This window comes from Sprattus sprattus (assembly GCF_963457725.1).
Source record: "Sprattus sprattus genome assembly, chromosome: 9".
NCBI lineage: Eukaryota > Metazoa > Chordata > Actinopteri > Clupeiformes > Clupeidae > Sprattus > Sprattus sprattus.
The window spans coordinates 29,241,953-29,268,462 of record NC_137928.1 but is presented as its reverse complement, the minus strand read 5'-3'; the positions used below and the strand labels follow the sequence as shown (position 1 = coordinate 29,268,462).

Sequence of the window (26,510 nt, the reverse complement as noted above, 5' to 3'; positions counted from 1 at the left end):
TAATAATGAATACACAATCCGGGCTTGTCTCCTCGCCGATTTGAACAGCCAACCGAGCAACAACTGTCTAGAATTTTACTACCTAAGTCAGACCATTTTGAAGGGGAGATATTAAATAATATTGAATGAAAGATGGTCAGTTCCTGTATAAGTTCTAGTGGTAGACAGGTGTGGAGTGTATTTCTTGCCCGCAAGTTGGTAACTCTGACATGACTACTATGAAAGCCAATTACTGTAAATATTGTAAGGTTCTGTCTTCAAGTCTGACATGTAGACTGAACATTTAACATTTACATTTTGTATTTACATTTAACACTTATATTTAACATTTATATATAACATCTAACATTTACGTTTATATTTAACACTTATATTTAACATTTATATAATACATCGAACATTTACGTTTATATTTAACATTTACATTTATATTTAACATTTACATTTAGATGAAACATTTATATTATTCAACAACTTTGTTTTACTGCCAAACGTTATCCTTGGAAAAGTTACTGCATGAATTTACATAATTCATCTCTCTTGAAAAAGTGACATATAAATATTGTCATGCTTTTTTCCCCCATATGATAATACTAAATGTATCAAAACTGAGCAAGATTTTAGAACGTGTGACATTTTACAAAAGGCGCCCCATAAAGTACCACTAAAGGAGGTATGTTTATCTCCATTTTCTGGCCAATCGGCCACGCTCAAGGGCCAAGCTGCTATTGGTCAATCTGCGATTTCGACTTCCGGGTCCAAAAAATATGCGCATTTTCAGCAATATTGGCATGGCCCTTACATCTACGGACCAGTTAAAGCACCGTTCAGGTAATATTGGCATGGCCCTTACATCTACCGACCAGTTAAGGCACTGTACAGGTAATATTGGCATGGCCCTTATATCTACCGACCAGTTAAGGCACTTTACAGGTAATATTGGCATGGCCCTTACAGAGCAGTTAAGGCACTGTAGAGGTAATATTGGCATGGCCCTTATATCTACCGAACAGTTAAGGCACTTTACAGGTAATATTGGCATGGCCCTTACATCTACGGAGCAGTTAAGGCACTGTAGAGGTAATATTGGCATGGCCCTTATATCTACCGACCAGTTAAGGCACTTTACAGGTAATATTGGCATGGCCCTTACATCTACCTACCAGTTAAGGCACTTTCCCATCTCCCTGCTGATACGTCTCCTAAAAGAATAAATGCAAAAAACAATATATTTATTTCTTATTTTATCGACTGAAACCTAACCTCTAATTGTGTACCATTTTATCGAGTGAAACCTACTAATTTAGTTTCTTGACATGCAAGCGCTGAAAATGCGCATATTTTTTGGACCCGGAAGTCGAAATCGCAGATTGACCAATAGCAGCGTGGCCCTTGAGCGTGGCCAATGCCAATACCTGTACCTGTACAGTGCCTTAACGGCTCCGTAGATGTAAGGGCCATGCCAATATTAGGTACAGTGGTTTAACTGGTCCGTAGATGTAAGGGCCATGCCAATATTACCTGTAAAGTGCCTTAACTGGTTGGTAGATGTAAGGGCCATGCCAATATTACCTGTAAAGTGCCTTAACTGGTCGGTAGATATAAGGGCCATGCCAATATTACCTCTACAGTGCCTTAACTGCTCCGTAGATGTAAGGGCCATGCCAATATTTCCTCTACAATGCCTAAACTGGTCCGTGTATGTAAGGGCCATGCCAATATTACCTGTAGAGTGCCTTAACTAATAATAATAAATAATAATGAATTGTAAGGGCCGCACAAATACCTAATAAATAAACTTCTCACTATCAGCCGACAGTGGTGTAGGAGGTAGAGAAGCAGTTTAGTAAGGAGAAGCAGTATAGTGATGAGAAGATTGTAGGTTCGTCTCCCTGCTGAAGCGTCTGCTAAGACGACTGACACTTCCCATCTCCCTGCTAAATGAATAAATGTGAACAAAATATATTTAGTTTTTATTTTATTGACTGCTACCTAACCTCTAATTGTGTACCATTTTATCGAGTTAAACCTACTAATTTTGTTTCTTGACATGCAAGCGCTGAAAATGCGCATATTTTTTGGACCCGGAAGTCGAAATCGCAGATTGACCAATAGCAGCTTGGCCCTTGAGCGTGGCCGATGGGCCAGAAAATGGAGATAAACATACCTCACTAAAGCAACTAGAAGGCTGTTTATTATGCACCAGCAGGTGGCGCTGCTAACCACTGGTGCTGTGTGATGACTGGACTGGTCAGTGGACTGATATCACGGTGTTGATGTCTGAGTGCAGATTGAAACGTTCATGTATATAAATGCTTATTTATATGTATGGAAACAATATATATGTGTTGCCATTTGGCTAGACAGGACTGTTGGATGTTGTGTCTCAGAAAGGCAGAAAGACCATCAGATACAGTCTCACCGCTGGTAAAGATGAGTAAAAGGGGTTATAAAACAGTCACCTTTTGATGAATTAACTTAATCGCACTGAAAAAAGAAGAAACATTTGATTTTGGATTTGGAAAACAAAATAACAATATCAAGAAATAATTATTTTTAAAAAACACCTGTGCCGCAATTATTAGCGCCCCTCTTATAAACAAAATGTAACTGAAGCATTTTTCCCGTTAAAATTTTCCTTTTTTAAGTTGATCCAAGTATTTAGAAACTTTCAAGCCCCACGCACAGAGAGAAAGATTGTACGAGAGACAAAACAATTCTCCAAGGTTCACTGTTGGAGAGTTACATAAAAACATAGGGGTTGCTCTGTCTTTCGCTTTGACTGGAACCATGTTATATAGTCAGATGACAGGAAAATGTAGCCTTTTTTCAGCAACCACTCAAGGTAAGTTTGGTGTAAAAAGAAGGATGACGATACTGAAAAGAACCTGATCCCACTGTTAAGTATGGTGGAGGGTCTGTGAGGTTGTGGGGCTGTTTTCCCTCAAAGGCCCTAGGGTTAGGTCAGGGTTAGGGCCTGGGGTTGCTACTGAACATGGCATCACAACATAAATATGTTAATGTGTTCCATACTCTATATTGTTTCTACTTCCCTTATACATACCTTTTCATGGGGATATATGCAGTGCTTGACATTAACACCTGGAAAGCCACCAAATGGAGGTTAAAAAAAAATACTCTCCCCTCGTGAAAAAGAAAGATTTGTGCTGTATGTTTTATTTAATGTTCCATATTTTATTTATTGTATCATATCACAACTAACTAAGGTATATTGATACATCTTTCACCTGAACCTAATCCTGGTTGAACCCGGTAGAATATTGGTATGAAAAGGTGTAAGGGTGCACATATTGGGGTTAGGGAATGATGTTGTTTTCTTGCAAACCTACCAAAGTAACAGTTTGTCGGACACCGCATCTGATAAGTTAAATGTATAACTATTTGGTTAATATTTGAATCTATGTTTCTAAATCTTAATATAAAACCTCTATCACTATTACTTTATCGCTGTCTGTCTCTCCCTCTCTCTCTCTCTTACTCCTCATCTATCTATCTTTTCTATCTATAAATGGGTTGATACAGTGCAGACATACAGTAGCAATGCACTGTATTGGTCTTCCTAGTATTTAGGGGTCCACGCAGAGAAGCTTGTTTTGTTTTGTTTGTGTATCATTCTTTTTTCTTCAATTTTCTTTCAATCTGGGAAGAACAAACTGCAAGTCATAAATGCGCCAAACAAATATTCTGTGAAACACAGTCAATCACTATAATATTCTTTGTATTCCAAGTTTTGTAAAATTCCATCCACAACCGTTGCTGCAACTGGCATATTTTAATATCTAAATCTACACTTACAGTAGCCTAAAGTGGCCACTAGATGGCAAACTTGCATTGCGACTGGAGAAGTCCTACCTGTTACTGGGCTATTACCTTTCTGCCTCTGCTATTATGATGAGCAGATCCAAATACAAATGCACCAGTTTCATAAGAAGCCTATAATCAACAGAAAACCTGTTCAAAAAACGTGTTAACCCACAGTTTCTGGTGTTTGTTAATGAAAAACTTTAATCGATAGTCCCTGCACAGAGTTTCATAATAACGCTGCTGTCACAAATTGAACAGAAGTCTGGAGACGTATGAGCTTTTCTTTGGCCAGGAACACTGACAGACTATAGAGTGGAACTTGACTTGCTGCATCCAGAGTAGGGGGGACTAATCAAGTGCAGTACACTGCACACACATTTGGAAAATAAATGCAACCAGAATAAAGCTCCAGTTTAAAAAAAAGGAGGCTATTGGCTATTTCAACACGAAAACTCAAAATAAATAGTTGAGCGGGGGTGGGGTATGTGTACACAGTGGGTATGTGTACACTTTATTGAACTGTACTAATGCCAAACAAGCGTTTACTGGCATGGCTATGTAAACCAAGCTTAGATAGCCTGCTCACTCAGTGTGGACACATGTGTCCAATTTCCGATTTCAGTCCGATTTAAATTGGAGATTGGACACAAATCTAGATTAATTGTGTCCGACTTGAGTCCGACTGGACTCCGATGTAAACCCCTGGATACACGATTCGATTCCGCTGGGAATTGGACTGGGCGCGCATGTGTCTCTCGAATCTAGATTCAAATTGGACAACAACAACTTTTGCACGTGCTTGAGATCGTGCCCACAGACATATACATGCATCATATATGTCTATGATATGATAATCGCTGCTAGACGCTCAGTTCTTGTGCTCCCTCTCATTCACGTTGAAATACTGAAACCGAAACTGAAACTTTGAAACTAGAACGGAACTGTTTGGGACAGAACGCGCTAATTCAGTGAACAAATATTTTCATATTACTTTTCCACCAGTTGTTAGTCATGTAATCCATTCATATCGATGTGAATCAATCAATACTAATACAACTTTAACTGTGGTGTGTTTTTGTTTTATTTCACAACGTATTTACTGTATAATCAACGGTAGCAGATGTAAACATTCCGCATTTGATTTGAACTGACGCGGCCAAGATCTAGATTTGTCACTGCCATGTGCTTTGAGATAGAGCAGTTAACCCCCCATGGAGACCCCATGGAGAGAATCGGATGGGATCGGAGTGCTGCCATCATGTGCCCGCACTGACTGAAGCACACAAGCTTGTACACTCCCACACACATGCTCACTCCCTCTACTTCACACCGTCAGTCATTAGTCAAATACATTTAGTTAGATTACATATTGTGTGTTTTATTTCTATTCATTTTGTGAATAAATGCTTTGATTGTATATGCTGGTCTATTAAATGTTGCACAAGTCTCAACCTTCATCTGCTATTAATAAAGAAACTTTGATTGTAGTTATTCATTCAATTATTAATCAGAGTTCTATTGATAGTTTCATATATTTGATGAGACTGATATATGAGATTGATTTATGAGACTGAACTAAACTGAGCTGCTGTTGGGTTCAATGGTTGATTGGGGCTGTTTCTACTTCCCTTATACATACCTTTTTATGGGGATATATGCAGTGCTTGACATTAACACCTGGAAAGCCACCAAATGGAGGTTAAAAAAAAATACTCTCCCCTCGTGAAAAAGAAAGATTTGTGCTGTATGTTTTTTTTAATGTTCCATATTTTATTTATTGTATCATATCACAACTAACTAAGGTATATTGATACATCTTTCACCTGAACCTAATCCTGGTTGAACCCGGTAGAATATTGGTATGAAAAAGGTGTAAGGGTGCACATATTGGGGTTAGGGAATGATGTTGTTTTCTTGCAAACCTACCAAAGTAACAGTTTGTCGGACACCGCATCTGATAAGTTGAATGTATAACTATTTATATATATGAGATTGATTTATGAGACTGAACTAAACTGAGCTGCTGTTGGGTTCAATGTTTGATTGGGGCTGTTATCAGGATAGTACCAATGTCAGCGCCCGCCCACAAGGTAAAGGTTCTTTATTCCTGTGCCCATGTGAGGTTGGTACCATAAGACACAGTACTGCCAAAGCAAACTTGAGGAACAAACTACATACATGCTAATTAGGGATAAAAGACAACAAGACTGTCACAATTATTATTAATTAGTCACACATATTATATTAATATCAAAGTTAATATACCTCCCAATGCCAATCTCCCTTTAAATAAAAAGAAAGCCAGGTTAGTCTTTTTAAGAATCCATCAATCAGTTGTATGTCTCCATTAGTGCAATGTATTGTCAAATGTATGTCATTTTAATGCAGTTTCTTAATACAGTGTATTTCCACAGTTAATATTTTTAAAATGAAATCTGTGTCTACCTTTATCCTCCTATGCTGTTCAATGGATATTTGCGCAGGGCATGATGATTAACGGCTACAGCCTGCATGTGTGGTAGCATGTTTATTGTGTTAGCAGAAAAACGAGAAAACACATACACAACAGATTGACATCATTAGCTAATAAAAATGTAGATTTCATATAACTCTGAATTAGTGGTTCATTGATTTAATTTCCCATTCAAACAAACTAAACTAAACACAACAAAATGAGGACAGCTGTGGTCTAGATATAGCCTGCGTCAGTGTACAAACAGGTTTGCCTTAGTAGAACATCAGGGACAGGAAGCTGTGTGCATAAATACAACAGCCACTGTGCCACTGACTGACCTAGGAAGTCTTGCGTAGACTTGTCCAGTCAAACACAATGTAAGTGCCGACATAAAAGATCACATTAAGACAGCCAAACAAAAACAAAGGGTCCCGTTGTGGCCTGTCTTACTCTTACTTATGCTTGGAGTACCTGCTATGTACACAGTATCAACTTGCTTGTATAGCTAAAGAAGGTCTTTTTTCCTAAATGTTTGATTAAGGATCAGAATTACTTTTAGCTCCCCTTGAAATGTGTAGGATTTAGTGACATCTAGCGTTGAGGTTGCAGATTGCATCCATCTATATAACCCGCAAGCATGTGGGAGAAAGAGGCTTCATTAGTTGAGTGTGCTGTCCTTGGGCTTCTAACTGAGCGAGCTTCTGGAACACCAATACCTGGGATGAGTTGCCTTCCGAAGAGGTAGGGGACAGCATCAGCACTTGCACACAGCACTGAGTATGTGAGTATGTAAGTGTGTGCCATTACGTCCTATCTGTACATGTGTCAGTGATGTGTTCTTGTGACGCAAAATTCGAAAAAATAAAGAATCGTTAATTTAGCTTTAATTCCTTTATAGCTTTCTTTCCTTTTAATGGCTAAAACTTTCTTCGGTATTGTATGGAGTGTTATTATGGCAGCTTCAAAAACAGGCTTCCATGAAAAGTGCATGTACACATTTCCCTCTCATTTTTCTCAGGATGTAAAGTACAAGTACATACAAGTTTATAGTTTGCATGAGGGTAAAGAAGAGACCAATGTATGAGTCAGGAATTCATTGCAATGTTTGCAAAAAATGTTACTGTATGATGATGTACTCAGAAATGTGATGTTGTCTTTCCTACAGACAAGACTCATCTTGTAGGCCTATGTTGATCTAAAATTATTTGAGATAACACTTCCAAGAACCGTTGTTTGTCAAATATAACAAGCTACATTGGAACTACAGATGTTTAGAGAAATGTTGCACTCCAGGTACACTGAGAGAAAGGAGCCCCTGGATTTTTGTAGGAAGGGGTCCAGTGAAATGAGTGATTTCTGCTCATGTTGAGCATATACAGAGCCCTCCACAATTATTGGCACCCTTAGTGAATGTGGCCTAAACAGGCTATGAAAAAATATGTCTTTGCTGTTTATCCTCTTGGTCTTTCACTCAAAATATTCACAAAAACCTTACCTTGTCATTGAAGTCAAATTATTGAAAGAACTTTTTTTGTTTGACATTAAATAAAATATTTTTCTCCAAAACATGGGTGCCACAATTATTGGCACCCCTAGAAAATCTTATAATTAAAATCTAACTTAAGTATATTACCAGTCACATTTTTAAGTTCACCTGTTTGATTAGGAAGTGGTCAACCTTGACTTCCTGTTTCACTGGGGTATAAATATGAGGTGACAAAGGCCAAATACCCTTAGTCATTCATCAAGATGGTAAAAGACAAAAGAACACAGTGTCGACGTGCGACAAAAAGTTGTTGAGCTGCAGAAATCCGGAAAAGGATATAAGAAAATATCTTAACAGTTCAAAATACCCATTTCCACAATCAGAACAATAGTTAAGAAGTTCAAAGCGACAGGAGGTGAGCACACCTCAAAATCAACACAAAAATGGTTTACCGACTGCAGAATAAAGGTTTTACCATGGCCATCACAGTCCCCCGACCTAAACCCCATAGAAAATCTGTTGGAAGAGTTGAAGCCGAGTCTACAAACGTTGACCTCACAATCCAAAGGACCTGGAGAGATACTGTATGTAGGAATGGTCTCAGATCCGTGCCATGTGTTCACCAACCTCATTACACATTAGACTCGGAGCTGTTATCTTGGCAAAGGGAGGCTGCTCAAAACATGACATTAAGGGGTGCCAATAGTTGTGGCACACCTGTTTTGGAGAATAATATTAATTTAATGTAAAGAAAAAAAGTTTTCTTTCAATAATTTTATTTCAATGAAAAGGTAAGATTTTTGTGAATATTTTGAGTGAAAGTCCAAGAGGATAAACAGCAAAGACATCTTTTTTTATAGCCTGTTTTGATCACATTCACTAAGGGTGCCAAAAAGTGTGAAGGGCACTGTATGTACTTTGCAAAAAATGTTTGGATAAAGGGGTGATATCAGCTGCTTGAATCTTAAAGTAAGTGGGATGGGATGTCTTTGAGATAATGTGGTAATTCATTACAGCCCAACTCCTGCATGAAAATTGTAATCAATATTACGATCACCTTACCTATGGTAAAGGCTGTTGTATAGATAAGCCTTTGCTGTAGAATATCTGTCTCTTGTGCTTCGTAGAGTGTAAAGCCAATATGGCACCAGTGGGTATTTTGTTTAATGTGTGTCTGTATATAAATTGTATTTCTAGTGTCTTTTTTGGAAAGGACCCACATAATGAGCAGGATATGTTTGCTGTCCTGGTTATTCTTCTTGGGTGCGTATGGGAATTATCATACTAGATGGAATTCTGAAAAAAATAAACTATGTGTTTCCACAATAGCTTGTGGCCTATACTCTCAATGAACCGTGAGGACAATATGTAATTGGCGCTCTTGGAGTTCAGAATATCTGCAATACTCCAACATTCCCTGTGTGTGTACATCATGTGGGGACCTGATTTAGGGCTAAGTTCTTCTACAATTCAAAATCTATGTTTATAAATCTGAATGCAGATCTGGAATTTGGCGTGCACACATTTTAATATCAAATCTGTACGTATGAACGTTTTATAAATGCTCTTAGTCCCAGAAGGCTGTCAGATTATTTTTAAGTGTGGCAATGTTCTCTGTGCACCCACGGTTCTGTCTGTATCAGGGTTTATGGGCCATGGTAAATCTATGTTTTTTGGGAACTTTATATTCCAGAAAATTTAAAGCCACCCTTTAAACAATGAACTATTTATTTGACCTGTAGTCCAAAGTTTCTATTCAGAAAAATGGCAGAATGAATGACTAGGCCTGGTTCCTGTCTCTACTTCAGCAAGGTAGCTTTCACCTGCTGTGGAGGTCTACCTGTCAGTGGAGAGTGCTTGATAGGGTGTCTGTCGATTTGTTTTCACTTTCTCTGCGTGATATTTCGTAGAGTTTTGTCAGTAACCACCGATTAGGAACTATGTTTTCGGTGCAGCTTGTTTGTTAGTGTCTGTAAAATCGTTAATCTTTACGCAAAACCTATTAGCTAGATTTCAATAAAACTTTGTACAGAGGTGCAGCATGGGCCAAGGATAGGAAAAATCCATTTAATTTGGAAGCAGATCCGACTCACAGGGAGGCTCCAAAAATTCAGTTTCACTTTCGCTAACATTAAGATAAGGTGTTTGGCCTTTGGCCTGCACTCTCTCACTGGCCTTCTAATTCTTTTGCTTTTCATTTGTCGTTGTGTTTTCAATCATTAGTGGACTTTCCTTGCTCCATCTGGTTTTGAAAATAAAGGGAAAACAGACATCATTGTACCGCGGTTCACGTGGGCGTATTGAACTATAGGGGGCGTATCGAAAAGTAACAGTATGCAACAATTATACTTCAGTATTAGGGTAAGGATAAGCAGTTTTACCTTAAAATAACAGCTTGAAAAAAATTGGGGCGCTACAATGACTTTTAATATGGAGAATCGCCTCGGTGCCATTGCCATACCAGGGTCCATAGGCATATAACTGCTAAATGTAAGATTGCCTGACGCCGCCCGGCTTTCTACTGTCTGCCGAACTAGTAAATAGCTTATTTGCCATCCTTCTTTGTCTTGTGTTGCACTTGCTTGATGTTTGACTCTGTTAGGACAGTTGTTGAGTAACTAGTTTGTCATAATGTCAAAGTCAGCACATTTCAAGGGATTTCGTTAGTTTTAGCCGCTAGCATACCGTTAGCGAATAGCAATTGATCCGGAATGCTTCTTTAATACCTTGAAGTGTTGCATTTGCTACACATAGTTATCCTATAGAAGCCTTTCTTTGTCAGTGGAATAGCCTGCTTGGTCATGATATCAACGGACATATCATATGTTTCCTATTGATGAAGATGACTACACAACCAGGATGACGCTCTGTCAGTGTGAAAACGTTTTGATATTGCTAGCCTTTCCTCCCTAGATGGTTGTCTGCAGTCATGGCTTTGGAATTGGCCCAAATTCTTTTTCAATGATTCTTCAGATTGTAGTGTTGGTGACATCAGATTCTTTCAACATGTTGCTGATTGCTTCCTGAGCACGGTCTTGGAAACAGTTTGATTTTCTGTTAAAAACACGTTCCACCAGATTGTGGGCTTCACTGTATCATTAAACAACGTACAGATATTAGCAGTGTTAAATGAACATTTGAAGACTTGGGAATCTGTGTCAGTGACTTTCTGGCTGAATCCAGGTCAAAAATGTCTGTTTTCTCTTCCTGAACATTTAAGTTTCTTTTCTTACGGAGACTAGACACCAGAACATACACAATACTGTTTGAGAGTCATTTAACTAATGCCAGTGAAGCTATGAGTCTTCACCATTACAATTTCCCTGTCTTTTATCAACTTAATCAGCAGGTCTTGGTTTTTTTCAAGAAGAATGTTACAGTACAGCACTCTCTTTCTGAGAACTGCAATCATATACAAGGGGGAATTTTCTTGTTGTTTACAAAACTGGTTCCTGCCTTTCACGTGCCATAATAAATTATTGTTATCAGTATTCTGACTCAATCTGATTTCCATAGGCCTCAGGGATCTTCCTGGAAACATGAAGGTAGGAGCCATTTGAGAGATATCTTTCTTGTGTATCAGTTTCACTTTTAGTCTTGAGATTTTCATGATGATAAGTCACGTAACATGTTTACAACATTTTATGACCCCAAACTAGTTTTTGTTGACACATAGATAAACTTTAACACAGAAATGCTGGTCTCACTGCTATCGGTTGCCACGAGGACAAGTTTAGGCTGGAGATAAAGCAGTCACCTTCCAATGAATATTTTAATTGATGAAGAGACCGTTTGGGGTCAAGATTTACGCAGCTCACAGACCCTGTCCAATCACTAGAAAACTAACTTAATTATTCTTGTAATTCCAAGAATATCAAAGGTGGCAGAGTCTTCTGCTTACGAGCCTTCTGCTGTGGAATAATCTTACTGTCTCCATCTGAGAGGCAAACACCCATTCTATCTTCAAGTCTAGACTAAATCATTCCTCCTTAGTGCATCCTACAGACACCACTGTTGCGACTTCTGTGAACATGGCACTAGTCAGGATTGACCAGTGGTTGTACATCCTCTCTAGTCAGGATTGACCAGTTTTTGTCCATCCTCTCTAGTCAGGATTGACCAGTTGTTGTACATCCTCTCTGGTCAGTTGTTGTACATCCTCTCTAGTCAGGATTGACCAGTTGTTGTCCATCCTCTCTAGTCAGAATTGACCAGTTGTTGTACATCCTCTCTGGTCAGTTGTTGTACATCCTCTCTAGTCAGGATTGACCAGTTGTTGTACATCCTCTCTAGTCAGGATTGACCAGTTGTTGTACATCCTCTCTAGTCAGAATTGACCAGTTGTTGTACATCCTCTCTAGTCAGGATTGACCAGTTGTTGTACATCCTCTCACCCTCTGGCTCCAGCTTGGGGAGGGGGCCGTGGAGGGGGTGCAAGAAAAACCCAAACGGGTTTCTTTGAGATGTCTCACTCAGGTAAGCTTGGTCTCCTGCTCTCACTCGCCTGCTTTGCTCGTCAGTCTCATTGGTGAGGTCAGTGTGGTGATTAAAGCCTTATGTCTCCCAGTGGCATGGACACAAATTCAGAGGTCAACGTAAGGAGCGGTTAGAACACAGTCTATCTTAACCCAAATCTAACCCAAAACCAGGAAGTGCCCAATTAATAGCACAGCTGACTCCCATGCCAGAGGTTGTTAGTCTGGTGTGGGACTGCGTTCACAATGCAGGTTCCATTGGTGCCGTGACCTGGGGCTTGTGGCAGAGGGGGAGGGAGGAGAAGCCAAGGGGAGGGGAGACAATCAGAAACATGGCAGATTAATTCAAACACGTATCAGGATGACTATGCAAGCATACATGTGGTAGATGTAAACATCACAAAGAGGGGGGGATTTGTACGTAATCAGAAATATGGCAGATTAATTAATTCATGTTTTAGGATAAGCTTGCTAGCATACATGTGGTAAATGTACAATTATAAAGAAGGTATACTTGCTAGATACCAAATGAATAGTGGATAAAATGGGGAGAGGGCATTGAAGTATTGTAGAACAGCTGAGTGGTTATACAGTGTGCTTGTTACTGTTACAAGGGTAAGTAGAGCAATGAAGCGGAAAACTATGTTGATGGTGGCAATTATTTACATTAAGGGTAAATGGGCTGGCACAGAGTATGTCAGAAGTATCATGAGCGGGGTAGAATTGTTGCATGAAAGTGTGGGCAGGATGAAGAGGTGTAGGCAGACGGTTTCTGCAAGTAGATCAGGTGGGGAGACTACAGCAGTAGACATCCTTGTGATTACTTGAAATATTGTGACCACTAACTAAGGAATCAAAAGAGGATGAATTGTATGAGCTGAAAGAGTAGTGTGCTTCAGTGTGTCTGTGTCTGAGGTAAGATTGAGAGAGCAGCCCAATGACTGAATTCCTTCTCATTAGTGCAGCCCACCTACTGCCCTGTGTTTCCACTGCCCGCTGTTGTTTTGCAGCATGCATCCTGTTTTCACTATTCATGCATTCTAAACAGCAGCACATAAAAAGGTTCTTTCTCTCTCTCTCTCTCTCTCTCTCTCTCTCTCTCTTGTTTTCTCTCTTTGGAAAGGTGTAAGTCTCCCCTCACTGTCTGCAGCACTGAGTGAAATGGTTGCTAGCCTTTTGGGGCACCAGTAGTCTGTGCAGTGGCTACACATTCCACACATAATTCTCCTTAGTGTCCATGGCAGCATGGTGCTAAGTCAGGGCAATTGGACAGGTCTCCCCTCTCATCTCATCGATGTGTTGTATCTTTGAATACCTTTTGAATTTTGGGTCAAAGCAAATACCGCCTGTATTATAATAGTCTCCATGGAAAAACTGTTCAGGAACACAATTAAAATAACAGAACAAAATATTGAATATTGCACGGCGTACCTCTTAGACCTCTGACTTCTTGTCCAGATGTGCATAGAGACTGCATGGGCAATAAATCAGACAGCCATCAACTGAAGCGGTGAAAGGCATGTCAAGCTACCAGATGATCAGACAGTTTATGCATCAAAACCTCCTTCCAAAGTACACTGTAAACCCAAACAGTTCTACTAACTTAATAACATTATGTATTCAGTACTTAAAAACTGGTAGTTAATTGACCCAACTTTAAATGTATACGTTTTCTGAGCAAGTGAAGACGTTTTAATTGTATTGGAAAGTATTTGTTCTTTTGTTTTATTTATTTATTTATTATAATGATGAGATCCAGGTATTTCTTAAATCTTAATACAAGCAATAGGAAACACATCATGCTTTTCATCAGAGATTCGACTCAATGAGAGTAAATCGATTTAAAGTGTTGATTTGCCCTGCTGAGATGAGGGGAGTGGAGTTGCATGGATCTCTTTTTAGTTTGATCAGAGTTCAGTTCAAGTTTTAAGAGAACAGCATAAAAACCATACAAATCTTTTCCCCCTTTTTGTCTAGGCTCTGCACTGAATGCTCTGTGCCACCCTGTTAATAAATTAAGCTTGCTGACAGACAGCAGCTTTACACCCTACTGAGAGGTCAAAGGGCAACATGTTCGTCGACAGCCAGAGAGGAAGCCAGTCAGAACACTGGGGCAGGACAAGCAGCATGGGCTGAACTGCGAGGTCAGGAACAGAAACAGAACAGGCTTCACTAGAGCTACAGGCTGAAGACTTGTTATATCTTGACTTTATGTATGGCTCTGATCTGACCACAATAAATGTAACAGAATTAAATCTCCAATGTGAACCGTCCCAAAGATGATTTCAGTATTTATTTTGATTGGTTGATTATATTGCTAAATTTTAACATAGGCTACAAGATGTTACAATTAGGCTATGTTTGTCAACATTAGTAAAAACCCTTCATTAGACCAACTCTAACATGTCTAATGAAGGACCCATTCAACAACAGACCAACTTTTACATGTCTAATGAAGGACCCATTCAACAACAGACCAGCTCTCACATGTCTAATGAAGGACCTATTCAACAACAGACCAACTCTCACATGTCTAATGAAGAACCCATTCAACATCAGACCAACTATTGTCTACCGTCAACGTTACTGTCATAAGTCTATGGTAACTTTAGAGAAGTGCTGGTGCTGCATTTTTCATATAGTTGAAAAACAGAAGCTCTACTTAATTAGATATATTGCCCATCCCTAGCTGCAAACAACAGTTTTACTAATATTGTACTGTTGTTGTACTCTTCAGCTGTACCACGACACAAATACAGACAGGGTTTTACAGCATGGACAGGAAGAAACTATTGTGCTTGCTTGCAAAGCCAGGATCAATACAGACTTGCTGTTGGGGAGCTTTATAATCCACTAGTACTCTCCACTTGTTTGGGATAGTGCTTGTATATAATGTGGTGGGCCATCCACGTGAACACACACATGGAGTCGGAGTGGGAATGGAGAGAGTTCAGGGATGGATCAAACTTTCAGGGAACCTTTTCCAACCTTTACTTTACATTTGTACAGCAATTACAGTGCAGTTCAATAGAGCAGTTCAGACATTAAAACCTCATAAAGATTGTGGTACCTTATCTAACATTCATCAGTATTTATGAATTTATGAACAGGTTTGTGTCAGTGTGTTTTCATTATTTTGGAATGTACTTTGATGTTTAAATGTATGCAATTTATGTTTTTGCTCATCATTGAGAATGACACATTTTACAAAGAAGATGGCTTTTGTGGTCAGAGAAGGCATATTTATTACGACATATGGTTCAGGTCTTCCAATTTACTGTCAAGCTTTGATTGTCTTACCCTTTTTTTTCATTTTACGACGAATTTAGTATCTGTGCAAGTCATTCTGTCCTCCATAAAAGTGGATGTGCTGGCCTGGGAAAGCGTCGTGGCAAAGGCCCCCATGCTCTTTGAAGTGGAGGTGGCTCCCGTCACCCTCCCGTAGACTGAGCTCCTCACCCTCCTAGACTAAGATCCTCAGCACTTTCTATGTGTAAAATGCCAAAGATCAGAAATTGTGCCTCTGCTGTGTGCTCCAACACAATGACCACAAAGAATATTCCATCTGCAAGTAAACATGAGTCTGGTTTCATTATGCAGTGGTGGTGTTTGTTTTGCTATGAAATTACATCCAGATTCCTTATTACTCAAGGAGCTGTAGAGAGGTTTGGTTGATGGGGTTTGTAAATGTATGGATTCGAGAGACAGCCTTACAGCAAATATGAAAAATCAATCCATTTCAGAAGCGTTCCCTTGAAGGAGCTGAAGCTTGTTGTATGTATTCAAGCCGTAGAGGTGGCATCAGTGCCTTCATTTTCATATAAAAAAAACGGAATGTGGATACTAAACAAAGAATTGCAGTAAAATGCTTCAGTGACAGGACAGTGCCTCATTGAACAATAATAACACAAAATGCCTGTGATCTAATGACTGTTGAATCACTGATGCTGGTGGTTGAAGCCTTTGAACTCAGGGCTCATTGTAAATGCCGTCTCCTAACACCTTTCAGGAGGTGCGACTTGATTACAGGACAAGACTCCACTGAACCTGCGGGAAACTTCCTTTTTCCCACAGGGCAAAAAAGAGAGACAGACATCCCATACCATCGACTGCAGGGTGTTTGGCCTGACTGAAAAGTGCATAAATGACGTTACCATTGCAATGTATATTGCATTTTACTCTATGTTTCTCTTTACAAATATCCTTGCAAATGCTACTTTGTTCGATTTTCAAGAGGGACTGCTGGATTCCCCTGGCTCATAGGGTGCCTGAGCAGGAATATATTCCCTGTATTACTATCCAGGTTATATTTCATATAATGGGTAATAACTTCATCCTGTAGTTTGCGCATTGAGTATAACGTTGTCCATGTGTCATGTTACCTAGCGTCATACTAGACCACAGCAGCATTAACCTCAAACTGTAAAGAACAGGAAAGACAGTACAGTCACAAATTCAATAGTAAACAGGAAAGACAGTACTGTCACAACTTGAACGGTTTCATGGAGTGTTTTTGGTTCCTTTTTAAAACTGCCACTTCAACATTTTATGTGCTTCAGATGTTGACTCTTCCTGTCCTCGCCCTCCCACTGTGTTGTAACCTCTTGCTTATTCAGGCAGGCTCCGTCAGTCGGTTCTGCTCTCTGTTCTGGCCGTGGAACTCAGCAGGCTGCAGCAGAATGTGATTGATGACTGCATGTGAGCTTCCCTCTCACCATCTCCTCACAGAAGCGCATTCAACTCAACGAGTCCGGTCTGTAGCCGAGCTGGGTGGGCAGCAGACAGGTCTCACCACCCTCCTCTCTGCGGTCTGTTGGAGATGGGGGGGTCAGGTGTGGGTTGGTCTGCTAGAGTCGTTTGGGCTAATATCCTTGGTCACGCCAGACCCTGCTGTTCCTGTTCCCACAGCACTGGGGTCATAGGGGAGCTACTCATCGGAAGTAAGGAACTCTAAACCCAGTGAATAAGCACCCCACCCCCAATAACACTTGCACATTCACAGCTAGGGCCCACGGGAATCTGTCTCGCTGTCTAAAGGCGTCTATAGACTGTGACATTCCAGCCATTTTATTGCAAGTCACACTGTGCATCATGAAGCCACAATCAAAGAAATCACCACGTTTCTTTCATGTTGGTCATCTTTCGTCTGGACAGTATACTGTGCCTAACAGACACAGGGAGAGCTCACAGGAGTTTGTCACTCTGGGTAACACACCAGTGGTATTGCAGCCAAAAAACACCAGCAGTCTACTCCTGGGGTTAACAGGTCAGTAGTGTGGAAGTTGCTGGGAATCCACTGTTTTTTCCTTCTCCTGTGGCTCCTGATGGAGAAAGGAAGACTACTGCCAGGAGTTTTGATGTGTGTGCACAAAAGATTACACTTTGCGCATCAATAATACGGTGGACATTTTAACATTGTGAAAGTATTCCTTGGTTGATAGGACAGGCTCAGAAAAATGGTCAATTTCCTTGAAACTAATGGAGCACCAAGGTAAAGTTCACTTCCCTTCCCTTATCAGGACAGAAATACCATGAAAACAGGAAGCTAAGCAGGATGAAGGTGATTACCAGCTGCAGTCCTGGATGCATTCAAAGAAGTCCCCCTCTCAGCCCAAGACACGCCACACACATACAGCTGAGCACTACATCTCACTCTCAACAATCTGGAGCAAACAAGGAAAATAACAACCGATTATTTAGGCTTTACACTTTTAGTTAACACATGTAATCAACAGTGCTAGATTTATCTGTGGGTAACCCTTCTTATCTCACTTCTATTTGCCATGTCTACCGAATAGAAGTAGTGGTTCTTTAAAACAACATAGAACTGGAGAGGGAGCCCTTTGTGCAGTTTGACATGGGGGTGATTCATGCCTTCTGCTTCCCCTCCATGGTCTACCTAAACAGACAAAACCAGGAAGGGTAGAACATGAGCAGTGATGAACTGATGACAGGTGTCGCTGTGCACGGGGCACTGGTAGATTGTTTTTTTTTTACAAATATGTAGTGTGGGATGTTAAGGCTATGTTTGCTGTTTCAGGCAATATCTTTGTGATATTTTTGTGATGTTTTAGGTAATATCTCTGTATCTCTGGAGCGTGTCTGTATTTTCTCCACTCCAGTGTGAATCATATGATAAATGATTCTCAGTAATAGTTCAGCATTTATATACACTATACGATATCGAAAAGGAGTGATATGTTCTGTTGAAGATACTTCCATACATGTACATAAATAAATTCTATAAGAACTCCTTCAAGAGAATACTATTTACTGTATACACCTACACAGGGGATTCTGCATTACAAAAACATATCCTGATGTCCCTTACTACTCCAAAGAGTCCTGATGCCAAGTTTTGGGAAAATTACCTAGGATTTCTCCTGTACTCTCCCTATTAGTAAGCACTGCATGCCATAGCTTAGCGGCACTCTGTAAACAGGATATGAACAATGGACAACAACCTCAGACCCCCTCAACCCACTGTATACAACTACATCCTGTTTCCTTTGGCCTCTCAGCCACCAATCCACCATTCCAGAAAACACCAGCCGGGACATCATGTGTGGCTCTTAACCAGAAGTAAAAGGGGATTCAATTATTTAATTAAAAGAACATCTAAGGTCAACTACTTCCCAATTAATCATCTTCATTATCTAGTATATTTTGTATTTACTAATACTGCACCATAGTTTTAATTGTTTTTACACTGGTACAAATTGACTGGCATGCAAGGACCAATGTTTGAGATTTACTACCCAGACTCGAGGGTAGTACACAGAGAGGAGAGAACTACAATTCTAGATTTTTCTATGTAAAATGACTGACATAGATTCACTGATTAAATGTAGTATACTTCTATCACTAATTTCCTTTATTCCCTCTGTGAAATATCCTCAGCATACACCAGAGTGGAGATACGCTCTAAACACAGACGGCCATTAGCCCATGAGTGAGAACAGATTAGATATGTTTAAGAGGCTAGTATTGCTACTATTGGACTGTGAACCCTGCTTACGGCATTCTTGCTTTGCATTTGTGATATATTATAAGAAATTACATTTTCCTCAAAAGTTCCAAATCTTGTAGGTAACATGTATTTGGACAGCAATAAGCCCAATTTCAATTTTCTTGGTTCTTGTCAGTGGCTGTTATGGTCCTCTGAGTTGAAAACAAACAAAATCATAGAACGTATTCTGAGAGTTTAGTGTTTATTTATGAAAATATATATAGATAGATATTATAAATATATAGATAGATTTCTTTGTAATATATGGTTATTATAGACATTCTCCTCATAAATAAAAATTATTTACACAATTAAATAGACCAAAACATATTTCATGAAAATATACATATTGCATTGTCAGCTAACAAAGAAAAAAAACAAAAACTAATACAACATCGATTTTGCTTTAAAGCTCAGGCCGTAGGCTAAACAAACTAATATATCTTCTAGGTGAGCCCTTTTGTTGCAATGAAATGCTTTTGCTTGTTCATGTGATGAACCGGTGGGAAACATCAGGAGAAACTTCCAAAAGAACAGCATCCACCAAAAAGTGTCTGTGCAAAAAGGCTTTCTTAATAAAATAGTTTTTCATTTGAGAAAAAACTGCAATCAAAGTCAAGATATCCAGACGAAAGCATTTTCAATGAGGAGAAGTACCTTTTCAGGGGGCCATTAGATGACAAGATCAGGCACTTAAGCATTAGAAAAACCCATAGAAGTCACCGCAATGGTTGTTCCGATCCCTTGTTCAGAGGTTTGTCCGTCGTCAATACTGGTTGAGAGATTATTCCATGCATTGTCACAAAAGGTAGACATCCTGTGTGTAGCCCATGGTCCCAGCGTAACTGCACGGCTGCTAGTCAAGACTTGGAGCACATGTTTGCCCTCGTCTCTGAGGAGGAATGGTTGGGATTTGAAGCAATTGGAGAAAAAGAAAAGTTCCAGTCTTGATTGTGATGGATAGATCCTTAATTCTTTTCGTGGTTTCCATTAAAATGTGTCATTCCATCAAAGGCAGTATATTAAAGCTCTAAAAATAAAACTCTTAAATCATAGTGCAAACGATGCTTAAAGTCCTTCGCAGTCATCTTGATTTCTCACCAAAGGAAGTTTGTCCAGATTGGCAATGAACCATAAATGAGCAGCATAAATAAATATTAAATATTATATATAGAAATAATATACTCTCATATGGTCCTGTAATTGTTCTTTTAAATAGTGTAAACATATGTCAGTTGGTCCGATGGGAAGATGAGGAGCTTCAGAATGATGAACACCCTTAAACCTGAGGAAGACACAGACAAGAACGGTTAAGCCTTTCAGCTTCCTAAAATACTATCAGCTTCCTTAATACTAATGTGCTGTATTGGGGTAAGAAAGAAAGTGCCGAGTTACTTACCTCAGTTGCTAAAATGCACTGCTCCATTTGAGAAATGATGTAGATGGGATGGTAAAGGCTTTCTTTAGGAAAGCTCGCTGAAGGGACAAATATGCTTGTCTCAGATTTATTTCTAGAAGAGAAAGGAAAGTCTGTTAGTTATTATGTCAATGCACAGCTAATAGGACAAACAGCACAGCCTGAGACCAACACTATCTTAATAAATGTCATAAAACTGGGGATAGTCCAGACTATGGTACATTTGGAAAGTGGTTGCGGTGACAAAGTACATGATACTTACATATCCAACTTGTTCTTGGTGAGTTCATTGTCCTTGGTCAGGTTGCTGTCTGCAAACATGTTCTTGTAATGAGCTCTGTCCTGCGGCACCTCCAGAGCAGCGGCACTGAGGGCTGCATTCTTGTTGGACACCTTCATCTGGCTGCCGGGGATAAGAAGGGCTTCCTTCTCCCAGCAGCCAGTGGAACCGCTGCCGGGGATCAGGGAAGTGCGGTTGTTGGCTGCATCCAGGTCATTGCGTACTGATGAGGCCATGGCTTTGCGGTTTCCCCTCATCTGACGCAGGACCATAATGGCTGCACACGCCACCAGTGTGAGAGTGATCAAGCCCAGGGTGAGGGACAGGGCCAGGGCAGCTGGGAGGGCTCCTCCCGTCTTAACAGACGGCTCCTTTGTGGGCTTTGGAAACTCACAGCGGGGCCCCATGAAGTTGGACGGGCACTGACAAACAGGTCCACTGAAGTGGGTGTAACATGTGCCACTATTCTTGCAGGGGTTCTGGGAGCAAACATCAGCGCGGATATGGCAGTTCTTGCCGGTGTATCCAAGTGGGCATGTGCATGTGTAGTCATTAATGCCATCAACACAGGTGCCAGCATGGCCGCATGGGTTCCTGGCACATTCGTCAATGTTTATCTCACAGTGGGCCCCTCTAAAGCCAGGGCGGCATCGGCATTTCATGCTGTGTCCTAGGTCCAGGCATTGACCACCTTGGGAGAAAAAGAAGAAAGACACAAACGGACCAGAGTTAGTGAAAATGAGAACACTCAGCACACTCAGTAATGAGATCCCATGGGAGGCATAATGATGCATTCATGCAAGACCAGTATGGGTAGCTTCACTATCTCTGCCTTTCTATCAGAGAGACAGACAAACAGCCGTCAAATCATGTTAAGACAACATTCTCTGTCGCGGATGACTAAGAGAGAAAAAAGCAAGAATTTGGCAACTTGCCAGACAGTGCCTAGCGATGCAAGATAAGGTTTTCACAATCGTCCTGAATAACTCATAACAAACAAAGTTTTTCTTCCATGAAGCAAAGCAGAAGAGGAGATGGTATGTTGCTTACCATTAGCACAAGGCTCACTGCTGCAGCGGTCCACTTTCTTCTCACAGTTGGATCCAGTGAAGCCCACAGGGCAGGCACAGCTGTAGCCTCCACTGCTCTTCTCACTGCATGACCCACCGTTGAAGCATGGGCCATCAGCGCACTTCATAGCGCTCACCTCACAGTTTTTCCCATAGAAACCTTGTGGGCAGCTGCACGAGTAGTCATTCACCATGTCCTGAAAAGTCCAGAAAAAATAAAGATTGTTGAGTTTCATGTGTAGGTGCATCGAGATCAACAAAGCTCTGGGAAACAGTGAATTAGTTAGGACAAAGGTTGTTTGTCAACGTACATTGCAGCTGCCTCCGTTCTTGCATGGGTTGCTGTCACACTCGTTGATCTCTATCTCACACCTTTCACCAGTGAAGCCTTTCTGGCATGTGCAAGTGTAGCTGCCCTCGCCTGTGTTGGTGCAGGTTGCCCCGTTCATGCAGGGTTTATGGTTGGTGCAGAAGTTGAGGTCCTGGTTACAGAACAGGCCTCCCCAGCCCTCCTTGCAGTTGCATTGCCACGGCTGGCCGCAGGTGCCGTGCACACAGTCTGGGTGGCGCATGCACTCATCACAGGAGGGGCCCTCCCAGCCCAGTCGGCATTTACACTCTCCAGGCTGGTCACAATACCCATGGCTCTCACTACAGCCAGACGAACAGATGGCTGGTGAAAAAGAAGAGGGAAAAGAAAAATGAGAATGATTCACACCACAACACCACCCTCTTTGCTACTTGACTCAGACACATCAAGTAGTTGTTGTCTGAGGTGGTCTCATCCTATTCTTTATTTAGTTTATCTTAAGTTCTTTAGTTTCGTGTCTATAGTTGCTAATGACAGTTTGACAGTTGAAGTAAGATACATTTGGTGTTAGCTGATCCTGTTAACAGCAACATACACTATGGTCATGTGGAAGATTTGGACATTAGCCATTCATGTTGAATTTAGTTGACCACCCTATAAATCCTACTGTCCACCTCAGGATGACATCCCGGTAAGAAACCTACTGATTTGAAATCATTCTTTCCTCAACCCAAAATATATTGTCAGAGCACATGTCCGATTTTTTTTGCCAACGACTTTCAAGTTGGTTACCGTTTTGTCTTTAGGACGTAGAAACAGCTTGTTTCACATTTACTTTTGCAATTATAGATGACCTCTTTCAGGTCTCAGAAAGTGACATGCATATACTTACGTTCTGAACAGTATTCGCCTTCCCAGCCAGTAAGGCAGACTCGTTTGCCAGTTGTATCGCAGGTATAATGTCCGAAGGCATCGTTGCGGGGCCTGCAGAACTCCGAACAACTCTCTCCATGGTAGTTCTCATCGCAAACAACGTGGTAGGAGAACCGCAATTCACTTTGCTCTCCGAGATGCACATCGTTTGACCATTCTTCACTGACTGTCAGTCTTCTTCTTGTGGCCAATTGACTTATCAGATTATTCTGGTTTTCTGCATGAGAATAAAAATGGGTTAATTACGCAACTATAAATGGACAGAATAAAGCAGCCAACAGCCAAATTCACAGAAATCAACAACGAAAATTACAGCAAGAGCACTTGATATTTAGTTGTCATCATTAGGAAATAAGTAACTGTCAGAATACTCACCCAATGAGTGGTCAGCGAAGGACTCTGCGTTCCAAGCCTCCAAAATGAGCGAAAACGTTCCCTATGAGGAAAAAAAAAACAATAGTTTGGTTAGTTTGATTGAACATTGTTTCTGATGAACAGACCGAATTAAAAGCTCCAGAGATAGCCTTTTGCCAATGCTCATATGGAGGTCCTTACCGGCCATTTAAAGTGGAAAGGCACTTTAACCGGCGAGCTGCTAGAGATAGAACCTTCGTCAGCGCGAAAAATGTCGGTGACACCAGTGCCGTAGGTACACGGGGGTTCAGGGGAAATCACATCTTGAGAGTGTTTCAAGCACACTCGGAAAAAAATCGGACACTCTCCCGGTTGTTTGCAGACACTACGAGTGGTAGAGAAGGAGTGTACTTTCAGCTCAAACACACCGGATGATTCTGCCTGCAAAAATGAAATAACATTAGCCTAGATGTAACCTTTGATACAAAATTTTAAATGTGCAAACGGCAAAATTGCTGTTGTTTAACGAACTTATAACTTACCAGCTGTGTTGATAAGGATGTTAAAAAGCAAGCCAACAAAAGCGTGTACGCCATCCTCTCTCTTGGTCTACTATGTGAATATAGTAGACTGTTGTTTGAGTGCAACAGTGGTTATGTCCAGTTCTGTACCACAATCAATAAAAAGGTTGCAGCAGAAACAGGGCTGGAATGAGTCTTTGTTTCCCAGCAGTTCAACGACAAGAGAAAGTGGAATAGGTTGCTTGGATAGTTCAATGAAACAGGGTAGTGTCCTGCTCCAGTTCTCTTCTGTACTTTGAACTTTAGTGTAGAAGTCTGGCGCAGTGGCAATACATATACCCCTTCACGGGGGCGGGCCAGATGTATGCAAATTCTTCGAGAGTGACACCCTCATTCCTGGTCAGTAAAATTCGTAGCCTACCTATAGCATATTAAGAGAATTGACAAGAATACAATACATTAAATTATTCTGAATGTTTTTTTTTAATCAACGTAGCGTATTCACATTGCGCATCATCTAGCCGAGTGTTCCTCTGTGTTACAACTAAACTGCCCGTTTTCACCGACCACCTACAACATAGCCTAGTTGTGGCCTCGCCTGTGTGTAGCCAATGGCTATAAAAACAAACAAATAAACTATATGAAAGGCCCTACCTTAACTGTGCAGCCTTGAACTAGTTAGGCTATTCGTAGCAGCCTACTTTACAAATTGAAGAATAGAATATAATAGAAGTTCCATAGCTTAACTTTTTGTTAACTTGTTTTTTTAATTATACCATGAGGAAAGATCATTCCTCCACAAATGTTGACTAAAAAGTAATGGTGGTAGATGGAGTTCTCCAGGGTGTTCATTTTACTGAGCTTTTTAAGCTGTCCATTCAATGTCGCGTGCCACTGAAGATGTCAAGCGACCTCACGGGGGAGGGGGCCCGCGCGTGGATGTGTAGGGGTGGCTGCCCCTCCATTCATCCCAGAATTGCTAATTGTCCTGACGCGTGTGAGTCGTTAAACCGGCAAGGTCTTTTATCACGCCTCAGAAAGATCCGGGGTGGAATATGAGTGGGGTAGGGCGTTTGGGGGTGGGGGTAGTTTATAGACTGAACATTTGAGATTTCTGATTAACCGCTTTTGTGCGTTGTTGGGGGTTAGTGGGCTAGACACGGGTACAGCTGTATGGTAATTTAGAGCACCTGGCCTTTTCCACCGCCCGTTGTGATGGCCTGGACACAGAAGACTAAAGCACTGTCTGAAATTATGTTCCAATTACCTCTGGGAATGTCAGCGTTAATGCCAGGTCACTCTCGTATCGCTAGAGATGCCACCCAACCAACGCCTGAATATGCTCGTGTCCGGAGTAGGCTACTTCGCCGGAAAGAAGACATTTCAGATATTTCCCCGGATGCCGAACCCCATCCCTCACTCGTTTATGCATTTAACGTCCAAATCCAACCTAGAGTGAAGCGTCATGTGTGTGTGTGTGTGTGTGTGGTGGGGCGGCGGGGGCAAGACCTAGTCCATGATAATAAACACTGACCCCGATAACTTTGACAGGGACGCAGACGTTTCAAGGCCATAATCAGTTCGATTTCGACCGTTTGTGGGCTACAGTATCAGTGCATAGCCGACGCGTTTGTTTTATGTGCAGACATGTTGACTGCTTGTTTGGGAGATTAAGACAATGGATTGTTTGGAACTGTTGCTCATCTTATGTACTTATCCATTGTTATTGTAATGAGGTCAACGCGTGCCTCTGGTAGCCTTGCCTTAACTTCACCCGCGCCTGTCCCCTGAAAGCGGCAGCTCAAGACGGTGCAGCTCGCTAAGCAGCAACAAAAATAATTAGTAGAGCTACATACAAGATCTGACTAGACTTCCATAGTGCCACCAAGTTTGCTCTTCTTTCTTTCTAGGAACCAAAAGTAAATATTAGCTACACACCATTAAGTTTCGAGAAGAGAAGGATGTAACGTATGGACCTATTACCAATATCAAGCAGCCTAGGTTCGGGTTGGAAGGCAAAGACGTTATTGCCACCCAAAGGGCTAGTCCATCATGAGAAACATTCACACCTCAACACCTTGGCTCGACGTTATTCCACGTGTCGTGGTCCCACAAATGGTGAGGTAACTCTCGCCTTTGATGAGTGGTGGCGTGTGTCTGGTTTCAGGTGTGAAAATGCCTTGTGCCAAAGAAGAAAACACTAGAGGAGCGGAAAGGCACACGACGCTGTTTTACACAGATGTTACTGGCAGAAGGCATCAACAACTGTGAAAGTGCACTTCACATTCAGGTGTGAAGTTGAATTTCCCATACATTTACCGTTTGCACAAATCGTACGTATTCCCTCTGCGTTAACCTATAGGCTACTTATATTA

General features: G+C 41.0%; 1 protein-coding gene across 1 annotated transcript; it reads right to left on the bottom strand.

Annotated features, from left to right (window-relative positions):
• Nucleotides 1-20,421: 20,421 nt before the first annotated feature.
• dlc (deltaC) lies at nt 20,422-24,293 on the bottom strand. Its single transcript, XM_080844662.1, has 9 exons — nt 24,157-24,293; nt 23,816-24,055; nt 23,636-23,696; nt 23,220-23,477; nt 22,329-22,690; nt 21,998-22,214; nt 20,930-21,638; nt 20,650-20,761; nt 20,422-20,535 (listed from the first exon to the last, which is right to left on the bottom strand). The coding sequence occupies exons 1-9, from the start codon at nt 24,208-24,210 to the stop codon at nt 20,530-20,532; spliced, it is 2,019 nt and encodes a 672-aa protein (XP_080700788.1). The 5' UTR covers nt 24,211-24,293; the 3' UTR covers nt 20,422-20,529.
• Nucleotides 24,294-26,510: the final 2,217 nt, after the last annotated feature.

Bases quoted from the DNA above. Each gene is read 5' to 3' on its own strand.
- dlc (XM_080844662.1), bottom strand. From the start codon at position 24,210: ATGGCGTACACGCTTTTGTTGGCTTGCTTTTTAACATCCTTATCAACA. The intron at 23,697-23,815 runs GTAAGGACCTCC...TTTTCCTCATAG, and splicing joins CTTTCCACTTTAAATGGCCG to GGAACGTTTTCGCTCATTTT. The intron at 23,478-23,635 runs GTGAGTATTCTG...ATTCTCATGCAG, and splicing joins CTTCGCTGACCACTCATTGG to AAAACCAGAATAATCTGATA.